General features: G+C 38.8%; 1 protein-coding gene across 2 annotated transcripts in view; it reads left to right on the top strand.

Annotated features, from left to right (window-relative positions):
- Positions 1-17,996, top strand: part of ABTB2 (ankyrin repeat and BTB domain containing 2) — a 146,615-nt gene that overhangs the window by 123,679 nt on the left and 4,940 nt on the right. Inside the window, exons 6-15 of one of the 2 annotated variants that reach the window (XM_087921331.1) lie at positions 109-198; positions 686-787; positions 2,517-2,613; positions 3,283-3,418; positions 5,755-5,981; positions 8,925-9,103; positions 10,793-10,898; positions 11,008-11,110; positions 13,679-13,769; positions 17,188-17,256. In XM_087921331.1, the coding sequence (XP_087777457.1) occupies positions 109-198; positions 686-787; positions 2,517-2,613; positions 3,283-3,418; positions 5,755-5,981; positions 8,925-9,103; positions 10,793-10,898; positions 11,008-11,110; positions 13,679-13,769; positions 17,188-17,256 (1,200 nt within the window). Of the gene's footprint in view, positions 1-108; positions 199-685; positions 788-2,516; positions 2,614-3,282; positions 3,419-5,754; positions 5,982-8,924; positions 9,122-10,792; positions 10,899-11,007; positions 11,111-13,678; positions 13,770-17,187; positions 17,257-17,996 lie in introns of both variants that reach the window. The other variant, XM_087921330.1, reaches the window with a different exon arrangement.

Raw genomic sequence — 17,996 nt, 5'->3', positions numbered from 1 at the left:
GTGTAAGGAAACAAATGTGCATATATAGAATATATAGAACCAAACATTTTGTTTGTAATCTTTGCTTTTTGGAAATAAAATAACTGGCTGGGTACATTGTTCTTAAAGGGTATGACTCCACTCATGTATGCCTGTTCTGCTGGAGATGAAGCCATGGTGCAGATGCTGATTGATGCTGGAGCAAATCTGGATATACCAGTAAGTGAAAATCAGCCACAGAAAGGGAAATAGGTAAATGGGCATGGATTCTTATTTAAGAATTGCAAAGTGAAATATTGTATTTTGAGGTTCATATAATATATTTGCTGAACAGATTTGGAGATAAATTTCTTTCTTTTTAGAAATGATGGTGATAGTGGTACTTATGGATTCTACAGCAACAATACCTGCCGTAGGTTAATTACAATGCAAAGGAAAGCAGAAATTGAAAGAATAAATTCTTTTCCCTCTGCAAGAACAACCTACAACCTCTAAAGAAAACTAGCAGATGCATTTTAAACCAAGAAACCAACCAACCAGTCTAAAGAATTAAACACACCGATTGGTACTGGCAGAATTTTCAGAGTTATGTCAGCCTACAGATTCGAAGGATTGCAATTTATCAGGGTTGTGCTATTTTCAAATGCATTTTAGGAGCTTAACAACGAAGAATTGCAACCAATAAACATTTCTCCCTTTTTCCCAGGTTCCTGGAAGTTCATCTCGATACCCATCAGTTCATCCTGATAGCCGACACTGGACTGCGCTCACTTTTGCTGTATTACATGGCCATATCTCAGTTGTCCAGGTCAGCAAAAGACAAGCTGTCAAAGTTTCACATGCAACCTGAAAAGAATGTGATCAGAGATCCATAACACATCACTAACAAGATGAAAATCCATGCTGCCTGGGATTTTGTCAATTGCTTCAACATGTCTGGAAGGCACTAGTCTGCATTTACTGCTGAATATGCCTCTATTTAGAAGTGTATTTGTTCTCACTAGCAATGAGAGCCAGCTTGGTCTAGCGATTAAGCCAATTAACCTTACTAGCCAACAGGAGACTCAACGATCTAGTCCCACCTTAGCCATCAAAGCCATCCAAGGCATTTTGGGGCTGGTCATATATTTTATCCAATAACTGACTTTGGCCCACTCATTCTCTCTTAGCCACCTCACACATACACACCAGAGTTATCGTTGTAGGGAAAATAAGAAGAGGATGCTATATTCGATATGTTTCTCACCTTCATATACTTGTAAAAATAATCAGATGGATACAAATAATAAAATGCCTTTCTCAGATTTTTCCAGAGAAACTGAAAGCTTCAGGGTTGACACTGGCAACAATTCATAAATGCAAATTTAGGAGAGAGGTAGCACCACTGATTATTTCAGAAACAAAGCATTCCTTTCATACTCATTTATTTTTGGATATTTTCACTGGGGTAGACAATGTTTGCAAGCTGGAAGGTACATAACGTGCCAAGGTACCTGATCAGGCACATTTATTGGCATACATTTGTGTATACGCTGAAAGGTAGAACTGTCTCCATGCACACAAAACATACAATCTTCAGACACTTATTTCACATAGACACAGGCAACTGCATGCAAAATCTATACAACCTTACACTATTGTGGATGAAAAGCATATATACATAAACCAACCTTCCCTTCTCAAAGCAATTTTAGTTAGAAGGAAGTAGGAAGTTGTCTTTAATTCCTTGTAAAAGAAATCAGAAATTGCTTAGCTTGGAAAAATGGGGGAAGGGGTACAGGGCTGGAGACCTTGTGAAAATGTTGTGGGTACAGATACAAAGCTCTCGACGGGCATCCTCATGCAAGCACTTCTCTCAAGCCAAAGTGCTATATAAGTAGTAGAGCAGCCTCTGCCTCAGACCGTTCAAAAGACAAGGGACACAAAACAGAAGGGATTGAGATGGAGGAGGACAAAAACAGGTGCAGGCTGTTCCTTTCAGTTACATATCTTATTATAATGGACTGACTGGAAGAGAATCCATCCAAATAGCTTTATGGAATGGCGCTCAGCTAGTGAGATTTGAGAAGACAGAAACCGTCAGATGCCATGAATCTAAAAATAGATACAATAATTTAGGAACAATTCTGAATTCTAAGCATATTTCCAAATGATTTTCCATATCTGCTACTTTTTCAGAAATAGCTGGAAATGTTATGTTTTCATGCATCTGACACTGTCTCTTTGAAAATTACCAGAGCTTTAAAAAACAGACAAAGAGAGAAATTTTTAGAGTTGGTAAATTAAATTCCAAAAGTGATGTATGTTAGGTCTATCAGATCTGGTCTGCAAAATTCCAGATAACCACTAGTGAGTAGCAGAGGCTTACAAAATGTTATTTGCTGCCATCTACTGACCATCTGGAATGTTGCAGTCCACATCTGGTAACCTTAGTGTAGGTCTTACCACAATGGCAACCAAGTAAAGTACCGTAGTTGCCATGATTAGCAGTCTCTCTGCCTGCATTTCTTCTTCAAATTCCTTGTTGTTTTTCACAGTTGCTGCTAGATGCGGGGGCCCACGTTGAAGGTTCTGCTGTGAACAGTGGAGAAGACAACTATGCTGAGACACCACTTCAACTGGCCTCAGCAGCAGGCAAGTCTCAGCAAGTGTTGCATTTTCATCCTAATAACATTTAGAGATTTCTCCACGTCAGCAATTTCATCTCCCAGTATTGGCTGACTGTGGAATTCTGGGACTTAAAGTTTTCATACCTTAAATTTGTTGAAGTTGAGAAATATTGGAGTAGGTACATAATCTTAAAACAATTGCCTCCTTTGAGTTTCAGTCTGACTATGAAGTGTCAAATTTGAAAGAAACTATACTTTCAGAGGTGCCAAATATTTTTTTTATTTAATATAGTCATGCAGTTCCTGACAGACTGTTTGCAGTGGGGCACTGAGACTATGTAGGATTATTAGTTGATGAAATGTACTTAGTATATGTACACAAGATAATATGTGATTCTAGTGTATGCACATAGATCCACTTGACATGATTTTTGCTCCCTTTTTGTGGAGTGGAAACTTTAATAGAAAATAATGGTATGCATATAAATATCCACAAGCTTTTGCACATTATTGTATACGCACAGAGAGATTTGATCCCCACATCTTATCAAATTTACAGAATCACTATTACAAAATAGAGGGAAGAAGAGGAAGGGAGGGAAAGGAAGGGAGGAAGGGAAGGGAAGAAGGGAAGGATTAACTGCTATCTTACAACTTTACAAAAAAACCATCAATACAACTCTTGCATTTCTAGGCAACTATGAGCTGGTCAGTTTGCTGCTGAGCCGAGGAGCCGATCCCCTTCTGAGTATGCTGGAGGCCAATGGGATCTCCTCATCGCTTCATGAAGACATGAACTGTTTCAGCCATGCTGCTGCTCATGGACATAGGTAAATCATAGACATAGGTTGGTAAGTGTAGACAGGTGTGCCCCATGGATGATAGGAGAAGAGATGCCACCTCTTTTTCCTTCTGTGCTTTCTATCAGCATCTGGAGCAAGGGATTGGCTTGGGTTCTTTCACAAGACATTAAGAAAGGCAGGAGTGGGATTCAAATTTTAAACAACCGGTTCTGTGGGCGTGGCTTAGTTGGTGGGCGTGGCTTGGTGTTCGTGTGACTGGGTGGGCGTGGCTTGGTGGTCATGTTATTGGCTGGGTGTGGCCAACTCAATATCACTCACATTGAGGCACGCATCTCCTCGCCTGGCCTCTCATGACTGTGGGGATGCTGCAACAGTCGCAAGTGTGAAAAATGGTCATCAGTCACTTTTTTCAGTGCCATTGTAACTTTGAATGATCACTCCACACAAGCAAAGTACCAGCAAAGGAGGGGAAAAATAACTCCAGAGACGTTCCTGAGACAGGAAGACTAGTCCTGCCAAGCATGTAATAAGGGTTAACGGAGAGGCAGTTTCTGTAAAGAACACCAGAATGTTTCCTTCCTGCCTTCCTTACAGGATTAGGCCAGTAATTTCTTCTAACAACCGATTCTCTGAACTGCTTAGAATGTTAACAACCGGTTCTAGTGAACAGGTGCGAACTGGTAGAATCCCACTCCTGATGAAAGGCCTCTGGATGGTTCAATAACATTGCAAAAGGACACTGTGGATTATGGACTACAGTGCAAGCTCAGAGAATAATGGTCTCTCCTTTATTTTTTCATTTATTGGGCGTCACATGATAGAAACAGTAGTTTTGCCAGGACATTTCTGCAGCCTAATTCAATTGTATTCATCAATGCAATAATGCATTTTTAATCATTTTGTAAATATCAGCCAACTATTCATATTTTTGCTACCATCAGGAGAAAAATTTATATTTCCAAATTAATAGCTTTTGTTGTTATTTTTTTATGGTGAACCATTGGCCCAGAAACTTCAAACAGTAATAGAAAACACCCAAATTACCAAAAGCTCTACCATCTTGGGGTAGGAAAAATAAAGCAACAAGTAGAGTAACCTGCAAGAGAGATATAGAATTTTAAAAAATGTATACCTTTTGCAATCCTTGACGAAATATATAACCTTAACCTTTATGGGTTTTTGTGTAAAAAGGAAAAAATGAAGTTGTGATTTATGGCTTTGCTGTTTAGAGCAGAGAGCCTGTAGAAAAGAGAAAATCATGATATAACCTTAGAGAGGTTAAAATATAATTGTACTTAAACCTGCTGTGAAGATCAAAAGCCAACTTCTTTATATCTTTGTGTGTGTGTGTGTGTGTGTGTGTGTGTGTGTGTGTATGGCATTCAGCTTTGTTCGGGTATTTTCCCACGTCATTGTAGTTGTGTTCATCTGGATGAACACTATACAGAAGCCTGATGATGGCGGATGAGATTCTGCCGAAACGTTGCTACAACTTTAAAAGCACAACTACAATGACATGGGAAAATACCCGAACAAAGCTGAATGCCATACATGTAAGTACCCGCGAAAACTTAAGAAAACATATATATATATATATGTGTGTGTGTGTGTGTGTGTGTGTGTGTGTGTATACACACACACACACACACACATACATACATACTTTTTTGTCTTTATCTTCCTATTACTTTTCTATACTTTCTGCTTTTTTATCTCTCCCTTTTTTTACTTTTTACTTTCTCATTCTACTTTAGTTTGTATTAGTTTTTTTTATTTGTTATTAGTATTAAAAATCTCAATATAAACACACATTGAGACACACACACAATGTTTGTTTATATTGAGACTTTTAACACACTGTGTTGGTTTATCCTTACCTTCAGTTCACAGAATGCAGCTGCTAATGGCAATTTAAAACAAGCAAGTTTATTTTAAATTGCAAGGTATGGTTATAGTGTAAATTTATATATGGCCTAGTGAATTATTATTATTTGTTGAATTTATATTGCCGCCTATTGGGCCATGGCAACTCCAGGCAGCTTACAGAATGTAAAACCATATTTAAAACAAAAAAAATAATAAAAATTAACGAAAGGAATCAAATAAATTAATAAAATACAATAGAACAAAATAGTACAATAGAACAAAAAAAATACTTCAGTAATCAAAGTCGAAAATAGTTAAAACAAATAATGTTGCTAAATTCCACCTTTGCGTTTCTCTTGCTTGTCTAGAAAGATTCCTTGGCATCGTCAAAATTATTTTTGTGGGCGTAGGCATTTACTAATCAAATTACCAGAGTAAAGTGAGTTATCTCATAGTTTCCAGATCTGTATAGTTCTCCTTTGGCTTCTACTTTACAGAAATGTCCTGCGCAAGCTGTTGACCCAGCCACAGCAGTCGAAGGGAGATGTTCTCTCACTGGAAGAGATTTTAGCAGAGGGTGTGGAAAGCGATACTTCCAGCCAAGGAAGTTCTAATGAGGGCCAAGTTAAGTTGTGCAAAACCAGAATGAAAGCATTACAGGAGGCCATGTATTACAGTGCCGAGCATGGCTATGTTGATATCACAATGGAACTGAGGGTACTTGGTAAGATTTTGTTTTTGACTCTCTTTATTGTAAGACATGGAAAATTTCCTTAAGTCACTTGAACGTGTCTGTGTGTGTATTAAATATATATATTTAATGCTGGATTTATTTTAAAAGGCTACCTGACCAGATTGTTAAAAAAAAAAAAATCAGACTATTACTAGATGCAAAGGCTTCTGTAATCTCTTTGCTGCCATCTAGTGATTGTCTGGGTTTCTGCAGGCAAGATCTTGCCAACTAATGGTAATTACCTGAGCTACTGAGCCATGGTGGCACAGTGGTTAGAGTGCAGTACTGCAGGATACTTCTGCTGATTGCTGGCTGCCTGCAATTTGGCAGTTCAATTCTCACTGGCTCAAGGTTGACTCAGCCTTCCATTCTTCTGAGGTGGGTAAAATGAGAACCCAAATTGTTGGGGGCAATATGCTGACTCTATAAACAGCTTAGAAAGGGCTGTAAAGCACTGTAAAGCTAAGTGCTGTTGCTATTGCTATTGCATTCTGAACAAAATGGCTTCCTCTGATGGGCACTTTCACATAAAACTTTATGGCAGCAGTTTAGGAAGTGAACAAGGCAGGGCTTGTTTTGGTATAATTTTTTAATTAAGAATCTTTAAAAGAAGATTAAAAATAATAAGTCTAGTGGTTAAGGCACCGTGCTAGAAAGCAAAAGACCAAGAGTTAAAGGCCCGTCTTCTTGGCCATGAAAACCAACTGGGTCACCTTGGGTCAGTCACTCTCTCACAGCCCAACTCACCTTACAGGGTGGTTGTTGTGTGGAAAATAGGAAGGGGAAAGTATTCTGTATATATTTGCCACCTTGAGTTATTTGTAAAAGTGATAAAGGTAGGATATAAATTAAATAAAATAAATAAAAAGGAAATAAAGAAAAAAATAAAGAAAAGGAATGAAAAGAAATAGAAAGTAGCTTATATTCCTACTTGTACGCTAATTCTTGCTGCAAAGAAAATAAGAAGCTACATTAAGGCAGAACTTTTTGATCTATTAGTAGATAATGTATGTTGTAAAAAAATTAGTTGCATTCTAATTTATTCCAGGAAGAATGTTTGGAAAAAGCTGAAGAATCAGTTTTATTATACTGAATTAATGCTATAGACTGTGCTGTAAAATATACATTATTGATGAAATAACTGAACTATAGTAATAGGGGAATACTTTGGCAATAAATAAACTTCAGCTTTGGCACTGATACCATTATCTTGAAATAAAGATATATTGTCCTGAAATAAAGATTGACTATTAAGAAACAGGCACATGAGCTTCAATCCTCTTAAGTGCCGGAAAATTGGTTCTTAAAACTTTGGAGAGTTTGAATCTTCCTCTTTAAGGAGGAGATCAGACCTTTTGAAAATGCATTAAATGAACATTAAAATGAAAGAGCCATCTCATTATTAGGGCACATGAGCTGCTCAAATGTCTTCTGCAGTTTAAATGAGATGCGGTCCAGTGCAAGATCTTTTTAAATTAAGTTTGAAAACATTAGATTAAGAATATTGGACTAATCAGAGATGAAGATCAGATTTTTCATTTAAACAGCTATATAAAATGGGTCATTTGGTAACAAGCCATATTTGATTGGGTTTCTTCTGTCTATTTTCTAACTTGGATAGATAGAGGTTCTGCCCTGCTTTGCATTCTTTCCTTAGAACTGAAATGTGTTTAAGAAGAAGAAGAAAACAGTAGCATCTGAATTCTAATCTTTATTCTTGTATGAAAAGAGCTACAAAGCATTCTTGCAAATTTCTCATTTTAAAAGCAGGCATTCTTTCTTCACCTTTCATTTTTGCTGACAAGCTGAGGAAGCAAAAGAAACACTTCATTTTAGTTCTGATTAAAGAAGCAGGTTTTTTTTTCTTGATTCTATGTTCCCCCCATATTGTTCTGTAGTAACTTTATTTGCTGATGTACCTGCTCTTAGGTTATAGTTAGAATTGGAGCTAGGGATAGGGAATCCAACTATATTCTGGTTAGAATAATTCTCCAGTTAAACCAGAATGGCTTTGCTTCACCTTGAGACATGTTGGAGATGAACTTCCATAAATGCAAGCCAGATACGCTTTTATGAAGTCCAGTGCAATTCCGACTCTTGGCTTGGGGAAGACTGACAAGGCTTATTGATCATGATTTCAAATAAGAAAATAGAAGCACTATTAATATTTTTTCTCAGCACTCAGTGCTACTGTACAATCTACCAGCTGGATATGAGATATTCAGAAGCATGGACAGCAGAGAACTTAAACAGCAGTTGCAGAAAGTGGGATTAAACCTACCTGCCTACTTTCTTTGGAAATCAGGTATAGATGCTCCAAATGGATAAAAAAGAAAAGAAAAAATAGAGCAGCTCACTACTTAGTTGAACTAATGTGTTATCTGACCTTGAGTAATTCCTGCCAATCCTGTGCTATGATTAGAACAGTCTTGGAGTTGCTCCAGTACCATGCCTGGAAATGTCTTCAAATTCTTCCGACATAACTAGAATAGACTGCACAATTTTGTGCAACAATGGAGATGTCTATTCATTAGCAGATTTGTGGCAATGGAGATAAATAATCATACAATCCACCCTGATCATTTGCATATAGTTTCACAGCGACAGCAGTGTGGGAACTGTTGTCATGCATCCATGATATTAATCATATCATCCATGCGCATAAAGATAAAACAAAAGCAGGTTCTTAATTGTGTTAAGATCTGTTATTTTTTTATAGTAATCCTTAAAAGATAATCACATCACTTATATATCTATTTGGAATCTTGTACCTCCCTGTGCCACCCTGTGTCATACTCTATAAAAAGTTTCTAGTACTATTAGAACATTAAACTAAACTTGATTTGATACAGAGTATGTATTTGCCTGTTGCTGGTTGAATGTCCATGCTTATTGGTAAAATTGCATTTCCCCTTTCTTTTGGAATGATTCCAGGAATCCCATGGAAGCTGCATGTATGGATTGAGTCACTACGAACAACTTTTTATCAGTCTCGTTACTCAGTAGTACAGAACCTCCTACGGGAATTTGTCACTATTAAAGAAGAAGAATACAACGAAGAGCTAGTGACTGATGGACTGAAACTAATGTTTGAAATTCTCAGAACCAGCAAAGTAAGCTATTTTAAAACTGTAAGCATCACTTCAGCTCCTTATCCTCCTTTCCTAACTTCATTCTTGATGCAGAAATCCAAGGATCTCAAATGCTTATATGATTTTGATGATCTTTGGCCTAGGCAAGACATGCCAATAATACACTATATAAAGAAAGACCTCTACTGATACTAGGGTAGATCTCAAAGATACCGATTATCAAGAGTCATCTACCGTACCCTTTTTGCTTGTTAGGTTGCTTGCACTTCCTAGTCATTCATTCATCCATCCATCCATTCATTCGGCAGCTGGATTTGTTGACTTTTTTTCTTCTGAAGTTTCAAGCACTCAGAGGTAGAAATCCATTAAGTATCCTCCTTCTCCTTGATCAACCTTCCGAGCTGCATATTTCTGACACTAAAATGATAGTTCAATCAGAAATGTGAAAGAAGTCAAAAGGCTGAACAATCTCACAGTTCACAGTCACATACAAGAGGAAAATTAAGCCAGTTAAAATAAACATACCATCTGGATTAAGCTTTCCTGCATGTGAATACAGCAATCTCACTGAGTCCTTATTCTGGAGAATATAACAAAAAGACAGCTGCACATTTCACATTAGCATGTTTGTCTCATTAGTTATTCTTACAGAAAATGGATGTGAAAGCTGAGAACTAGTTTTAAAAGAATGGTCGGGTTTTGAAACTCAAGGCTCACCTTTGCTTTATACTTAAGTTCTTGGTGCAGTCCCTTGCTTTTAGCCTCACCTGTCTACTTGTTGAGAAAAAGCTGTTTCAGGAAAGGGTAATTTTCTTCTTGTCTTAACCGTTTTGATAAGATATTTACAATGAGCTCTAAAATTGTAACCTAACCAAAAAGAGTTTAAGCTATTGGAAAAACATAATTAGTTCTAGATGTTTCACTCACCTCAGCTATATTTATTTATGCTTGTTTACTGGCAAAAAAGCTCTCTTTTGCAGTAGAAACCCTAATTCTAATAATAACTTAAATCATCTGTTGTTGTCATCAGCCACTCAATCATGTCCGACCCTCAGCCACTCTATGGTTCAGCACTCTCCATGCCCCTTTGTCTCTCACCACGTCCTTCAGATGTGCCATGGTCATCCTGGTGTCATCTCCCTAACCTCTGGTCCATGAATTGGCATCAGTCCATGGCATGAAACTGGATCACGCAAACAAATGAAGCCCCATCCGTGGGATGCAGGCAGCACAAAAAAACTAAGCCCCCATCCCCCATCCCCCGGTCCACAGAAACAGTCCCTAGCGCCTAAAAGGTTGGGGACCACTGCTTTATAGGGCCGCCCTAGTACCCAGCCAATGGGTACTAGTGTGGCCCCTTCTCCTTTTTTCTCTGTGGATCCTAAACTGGGAGATTGGCTCCAACAGTTCCCAGGAACAACCTCAGAGCTCTCTATCCAAAAGAGGGAAGTACCAGGATCAACAGAGATACTGTGCAGAACCCTCAAATTCATGGGCCTTTGGTAAAAACAGACACCACCCGTAGGGTTGAGAAAGGGATTTTATTTATCTTAGATATAGGTATAGGTATCAGTGCAGATACAGCTATTCTTCCCTCTGTGCGTAAGGCATTCATCCTTGGCAAAGAGATGAATTCAAATATCTTATCTTTTGCTCTCCTCTATATAATAAAAGCAGAATAATGTGTTTCTTTAACTTGTCTATTCACAGAATGACTCAATCAGCCAGCATCTCGCAGCTATCTTTACTCACTGCTATGGAAGCAGCCCCATCCCCAATATTCCTGAAATCAGAAGGACACTGCCAGCCCGCCTAGGTAACTTAGTTAACCTGCAATCAGCAGCTATTCGGTGGATATTGATTTCTTACTATGTTTCTCTACAATGAAACCTAATTAAACTTCCCTCTTTTTCTCTTCTATGCAGATCCTCACTTTCTAAATAACAAAGATATGTCTGATGTGACGTTTCAAGTGGAAGGAAAACTATTTTATGCTCATAAAGTTCTCTTGGTTACTGCTTCAAATAAGTGAGTTTCTCCCTCAGCAAGTAGTACTTGGTACTGAATTATGCAAAGGATCTCCCAGTTACAGAAAATGGATGACACCTTATTCTGTACCAACAAAAAACCTTTTTGAGAAGTTGCTTGTAGGTGTTAAAGAGGACTCAAAAGAGAGTAGAATTCTAAGAAACCCTGCAAAGTAGGATCCTCAAGTTAGGTCTCCCCACCCCCCTAACACTGAGGGGAAAAGGCCATAGAAGAGGGATAATAACCATCCCATTGTGTTTTCTCTTTTAATACCTCAAAGCCACTTTAGAAGGATACTATAATTATAACAGCAGAAGCCACTGAGAGATCAAGGAAGGTTAGGATAAGTGCACCACAACCATCCCAATCCTTCCAAAGGACATCTACAAGTGCAATTAACACCATCCTGTGCTGCATACAACAATTATACCCCAATCCCAAATTCCAAAATTACACAGGCAGTAAGGGATTGTGCTTGGACCCAGGTCAGAAAACTGACAAGAGTGAGTCCACATCACTCATAAACCATTCAAGAGAATAGATTTATAATATTTACAAGCCTAGGATAGATAAAAAGAAACTTTGACCGCTGCTTCCAGACAGAAACATGGAAGGCTGGAGGTCATAAGTTAATTTAAAAGTTTGCCCTTTTAAAATAATAATAATAATAATAATAATAATAATAATAATAATAATAATAATAATAATAATAATAATAATATCATAAGCCTGAAAAAGTGGTAGAAAATGAGCATGCAAAACTACTGTGGGACTTCCGAATACAGACTGACAAAGTTCTGGAACACAATACCCTGGATATCACGATTGTGGAGAAGAAAAAAGTGTGGATTATTGACATTGCCATACCTGGTGATAGCAGAATCAATGAGAAACAACTTGAAAAAGTCACCAGATGTCAGGACTTGAGAATCGAACTTCAGAGACTCTAGCATAAACCAGTGCAGGTGGTTCCAGTGGTACTTGGCACACTGGGTGCTGTGCCTAAAGACCTAGGCAAGCACTTAAAAACAGTTGGCACCTACAAGATCACCATTGGTCAGCTGCAGAAGGCCACCTTACTAGGATCTGCTCGCATAATCTGCCGATACATCACGCAGTCCTAAACAGTTATCTAGTCACTCCTAAATAAATCTACCAAGCACAGAAGATGTAATATTATAAGTCAGTTCCTACAGATTTGTGCAAAATAGAGTAATTGCTGGTCAGGATCCTGTAGCTGAAACAGATTATTTGCAGTTTAGATCTGGATTTATGTTAGTGCTTTGGTAAACAGCTTTGCTGAAAGAAATGGGAGGTATTATGTGATTGATTAGTTTCTGTTAATCTCATTACCTTGGACTGCGCAAGATTAGCCTATTTGATGCTGGTAGATAGTTGCAGCTATGCCATGGAATTTCCTAGGATTCTGCTCATCTATCTTTCATGCTGTACCCCATTTCTAATAAACCAAGAGATAGCTATAGAATTTTATTTCATAAGATGTAGACAGGATGTTTGAATGAGATATACTGTAGCAGTTGGGGTGTGCTGCAACATATCTCATTCAAATATCCTGTCTATTGGTTTCATGGCAGACAATTTTTCCACAGACTGGGAGGTGGGGGGGTGGTTTCCATTTTGCACATTTATTCACCACTCACTTCTTCAGCAGGGATTGGAGACTCCTGATACACTGTTTGGGATGAGGACCAATAAACTGAGATTTGACTCTGATCAAGCAAAGATATTCTTAGAACATTGTTCATGTTCCATCAAGCCATTTCAATCTGGTTTGAAGAGGACTATATTCTTATTAAATATCAGATCCATAATGTAGGATTTGATCCACCACTATTGGTAACTTTTTAATAAGCTTAGACTGATATAATAACTGTGATGGTATTTGAGCAGAGAAAATCTTTTTGACGTTATCCCACTTCAGCTAGCCTAGCCTGCTTAGATCGCTGCCAATAACTGTAAGCTTTCACCATTATGAGATGACAAAAATGTAAAAACCTAGGGTATGCATGGTACAATCCAAACTTTAGGCAAGATTACATCGATATCTGTTCTGATGTGTTTAGAATTTCACTCTTGGGATAGTACACAAAACAGTTTTACAGTAACACAACGCATATATTTGGGGTGGGTGGGAATTACAATGTTGTTTTATTGTAGTTAACTAAAAATCCACTTTACATGTGCCCAGCGTTAGGATATCATACAATCATTATCCTGGTTCCTGTTTTTCAAGCTAGTTTCAGATTAAATCTGAACTGGATTCCTCCAACCACTTTTCTGTGCTTGAAGAAAGTCTGGTTTTCAACGTCAGATGGTTAGAATCAGAATTCTCCAATAAGTTGAGAGAATACCTCCTAAGTTTGGTTTGGTTTTTGTTTTGTTTTGTTTTGCCTGGAAGCTTCTGCTAGGAAGGCTGATGATCCTGAAAATTCAAAGAATGAGTTGGGCGGGGTGGTGCGAAGGTATTTATACTTCATCAGTTAAAACATAGTCCAAGCAAATAATCTTTTAAAACTCCTAAGAAATCACCTCTGCTTATTTTCACAGATTCAAGACACTGATGACCAATAAAACAGGACAAGACAGCCAAGGCAATAAGATTGTGGAAATTAGTGACATGAGATACAATATCTTCAAGGTGGGTTTCAAAGAATAGTTCAGTTTATTCTTTCCATTGTCCAACACTGAAATGTGGAGCTGTGGCATTTATCTTCTGATGCTTAGCACATTTGAACAAAAAGAAAGCAATGATTAACTCTGAGTAAAGATAGTGGTTTATGCTTATGTCCATGGGGTGAGGCCAAATCAGCAGCAACAATAAAAACCCTGCCAGGTTTTTTTTTCATCAGATCGGCCAGATCCACCCAAAGTTCACTTTTTCCATTATAAGTGTTCCTGAAATGCAAGCACATACTGAAGAATAGTCATTTTATTTAGCAAAAGTATATTCCATGGATAGTAACCAAAGCTTCCCAGGCATAATTTTCATGCTCTGTTGAACAAATTAAATATGAATAGACCAAAAAATCTTGCTGGCTTTATATTAAATCCACTTAAGCAATTGAAAGCTTATGAGGCTTTCTAGTAAAAACAAAACTTGAATGTGGAATATTTTAAAATAGATACATAACCTAGGATGTGGAAAGTTGTCAAAAGGCAATAAATAAAGCTGACTTTGACATGGAAAAAGTAAATCAGTAAAATCTTAATACACAACAGCATATTTCGCTCTCTAGTTTCGTTTTTACAGAGCAAGCTGAAAATATGTGAAAGCTAGAAACCCAGAAAAGATTATATTGAAAGACTATCAAAAGAATCAGTTGGTTTTCTTCAACTCTCAGTCAATTGTATTTATTTATTTATTTTGGCATTTAATTTTATTTATTGATTGATTTGATTTATATTGCTGCCTATTTGCCCATGGCGACTCAAATAAAAATAAAAAACAAAAAGAATCAAATAAATTAGTAAAGTAAATAGAACAGAATTTGGGAAAACAAAAACAAAAAACAACTATCACCCACCCCCATCCCAACGAGAGCAGGTCACACTAGCCATTTGATGGATTCCATCCCTCTCTGGGTTCCCCAGGCCCACTGGCAAAACCAGGTCTTCAGTGCCTTTCGGATTAGTATTAATGTGGGGGGCATTCTAATCTCTGGGGGAACGATGTTCCAGGGAGATGGAGCCACCACAGAGAAGGCCCTTCTTCTAGGTCCCACCAGGTATATCTCCCTCAGGGGTGGAACTCGCAGCATTCCTTGCCTCGTCACTCTAATGGGTCAGGTAGATGTCACTGGCAAGAGGTGTTTTCTCAGATAACCTGGACCCAAGCCATGAAGGGCTTTAAAGGTGACAACCAGCACCTTGAATTGCACCCGGAAACAAATTGGCAGCCAATGCAGCTCCTGCAGGAGAGGTGATACATGTGCACACCAGGGTCTGCATAAAACCATGCGGGCCACTGCATTTTGCACCAACTGAAGCTCCCGGATGCTCTTCAAGGGCAGCCCCATGTAGAGCGCATTGCAATAATCAAGACGGGAAGTGACCAGGGCATGAGTGACTGTGAGTAGGGACCGCTGATCCAGGAAAGGGCATAACTGATGCACAACCCGCAGTTGCACAAAGGCCCTCTTGGCCACGACCGCCACCTGCTCTTTGAACAGGAGTCGTGAGTCCAGGAGAACCCTCAGATTACGCACAGGGTCTGTTTGGGGTAGTGCCACTCCATCCAAGACTAAAGGTGGCAATTCTCTCTGATCCAACAAACACCAGACCCAGAGCCAATAAGTCTTGCATGGGTTTAGTTTCAACCCATTCCTCCCCATCCAGCCCCTAACAGCTTCCAGGCACTGCGAGAGGGAGACATAGCAACACTTAACTTGCCATGGGCCGAGGCATACAGCTGAGTATCATCAGCATATTGGTGATACCTCAGTCCATGGTGACAGATTATCTCACCCAGTGGTTTCATATGAATGTTGAACAGGAGTGGAGAGAGTATCAAGCCCTGCGGAACCCCGTAAAGCAGTGGGCGAGGGTTGGATCTCTCTCCTCCTATCAACATTGACTGAGAGCGGCCGCAGAGGAAGGAAATGAACCAAGACAGCACAAGTCCTCCCACTCCCATCCCCTGAAGCTGTCTCAGGAGAATCCCATGGTCAATGATATCAAAAGCCACTGAGAGGTCAAGTAGAGCAAGGATGGATGCACTACCCCCATCCCGCTCCCGCCAGAAATCATCCAAAAGTGCAACCAATGCTGTTTCTGTCCCAAATCCAGGCTTGAATCCTAATTGATAGGGGTTGAGATAACCTATTTCATCCAGAAACCTCTGGAGCTGCTGCGTGACCACCTTCTCAACAACCTTCCCCCAAAAGGGAAGATTGGAGAAAGGTTAGAAATTATCCAACCGAGTGGAGTCCAGCAATGGCTTCTTAAGAAGAGGGTGGACCACAGCCTCCTTAAAGTGCTGGGGCACTGTCCCCTCCTGTAGAAAAGCTTTGATCACTGCCAGAGTCCACCCACTTGTCACCTCCTGGGAAGCTTTCACAAGCCAGGAGGGACATGGGTCTAAAATACAGGTGCTCACGTGCATCCTCCCTAGGATCCTGTCCACGCCCTCAGGAGCAACAGGGTCAAACCATTCCCACATAATAGGGCAAGAACTTGCCACAGAAGCTTCCACCTGATCAGCAACCACGCCAGCATCTAACTGGGAACGAAGTCAAGCGATAATCCGCAAATTCCTCAGCGCACCCCTTCAAGTGGACATAATTATATGTCTATGGAGATTCTCAATCATCCAGGTCATGGAAGTCCAGTTGCCTCTTGAAAAAAAAAGCACTTTTACTTACCTTGCAATGAACTAGGTGAAGACAGAAGAGTTTAGGATTCTATTGACCAGGGTTTGTAAGCTTTACACCAGTCTTTGCAAGCCAGATCTATCCACCATTTGGGTCGATCTTTTTTAAAATTGATTTATAACATAAAATACAAAAAATACAGAAGAAAATAGTAGGAAAATAAAGGAGGGAGAAAGGAAGGGAAAAGTGTAGGGAAAAGTGGAAAAATAAAGAACGTTGACTTCCGACTCCCTTTGGTGCAGTAGAATAAGATAATAGCACCAACCTCAACTTTTTACTTTTACATAATAGTATAAACTAGCCATTTCTATAACAACAAACCTATCTGATCGGTAAAATCAGTTTCATTTTTTTTTCCACCTCAAGCACAAAGTCCAGAAGTGGTTTCCAAGTAGAAACGATAGTATTTTTTTTCTTCAATCAAAGCAGTCAATTTAGACCTCTCTGCTAACTCCATCAACTTTTGCAGCCACTCCATCCATTGTGAGAATCAAAGGGTCCTTTGATTTATGTGCATAAAGTAATCTTGCTGCCGTCAACATACATAATATCAAATGTTATGGTTCATCTTTGAAGTCTTTATGGGAGAGTTAATGCTGCATGTTGCATTTGCTTTCATCTCAGTAGTGGAAGGTTTCTGTCGGTTCCTGTTACAGACTTTCTAATGCTCTACCTTTCTTCTTTTAGATGCTGATGCAGTATTTATATTATGGAGGAACGGAAGCCATGGAAATCCCCATAGCTGATATCCTAGAGGTGAGCATTTGCCTCTCATTGACTTTTGACATATGTCTAATGTGTCTTCATTACCAAACTGGTGCTAATTGCAGGAACACTTATCTGCACATTGAGTAAATGAATTCTAGAGTTAAAACTGTTTATCCAATCTGTGTGCAAATCAAAACAGCACAAACATTCCTTTGATTGATGGGAATATGATGAAAATATTCTAGACTGATTTTCAGAAATGTATATTGAATAAACTGCATCAGTGCGTGCCCAGAGAGATTCTCTGGGTAGAAAAAAAAACAGGTTATAAATTGATGTGTGAAAGAATATTGCTTTTCGTCTACTTCAACTTTCTCCAGCTTGCTAAAGTTTGAAATTGTTATCTCAAACCATTCATTACTGCAAGTGATGGAGCTATCAATTTGTTTGGAGATAGCCTATAGTACTGAACTACGTGTGGGACAGTCAAAAAGAAGAAAATGGTGCAGTAGTCAAGAAAAAAGAGGAACAATCTGGCAGCTTTGAGATTAACAGGAGTATTATAAAATGTAAAGTGCAAAACAGAGAGGATTAAAGATAAGCACCAAGGCTAAAATAATGACAGATATTGGGAATAATCAAGTAGAAATAATCTTGAGAAAAAAGATAAGGAAGTTAGTCTTCATCATACTGAGATAAGCAACAAGGATGAGACCTCTGAGTCAGGCACGTAGGTGTAGACGTAAGATTTTGGGATTGAGCAACACAATTACAGCTTGAAGAGTTTA

This window comes from Pseudonaja textilis, chromosome 1 (genome assembly GCF_049901715.1).
Source record: "Pseudonaja textilis isolate UNSWEBS1 chromosome 1, rPseTex1.2, whole genome shotgun sequence".
In the NCBI taxonomy this organism is placed as follows: Eukaryota; Metazoa; Chordata; class Lepidosauria; order Squamata; family Elapidae; genus Pseudonaja; species Pseudonaja textilis.
The sequence above is the reverse complement of the archived record's forward strand: the minus strand, read 5'-3'. Positions and strand labels throughout refer to the sequence as shown.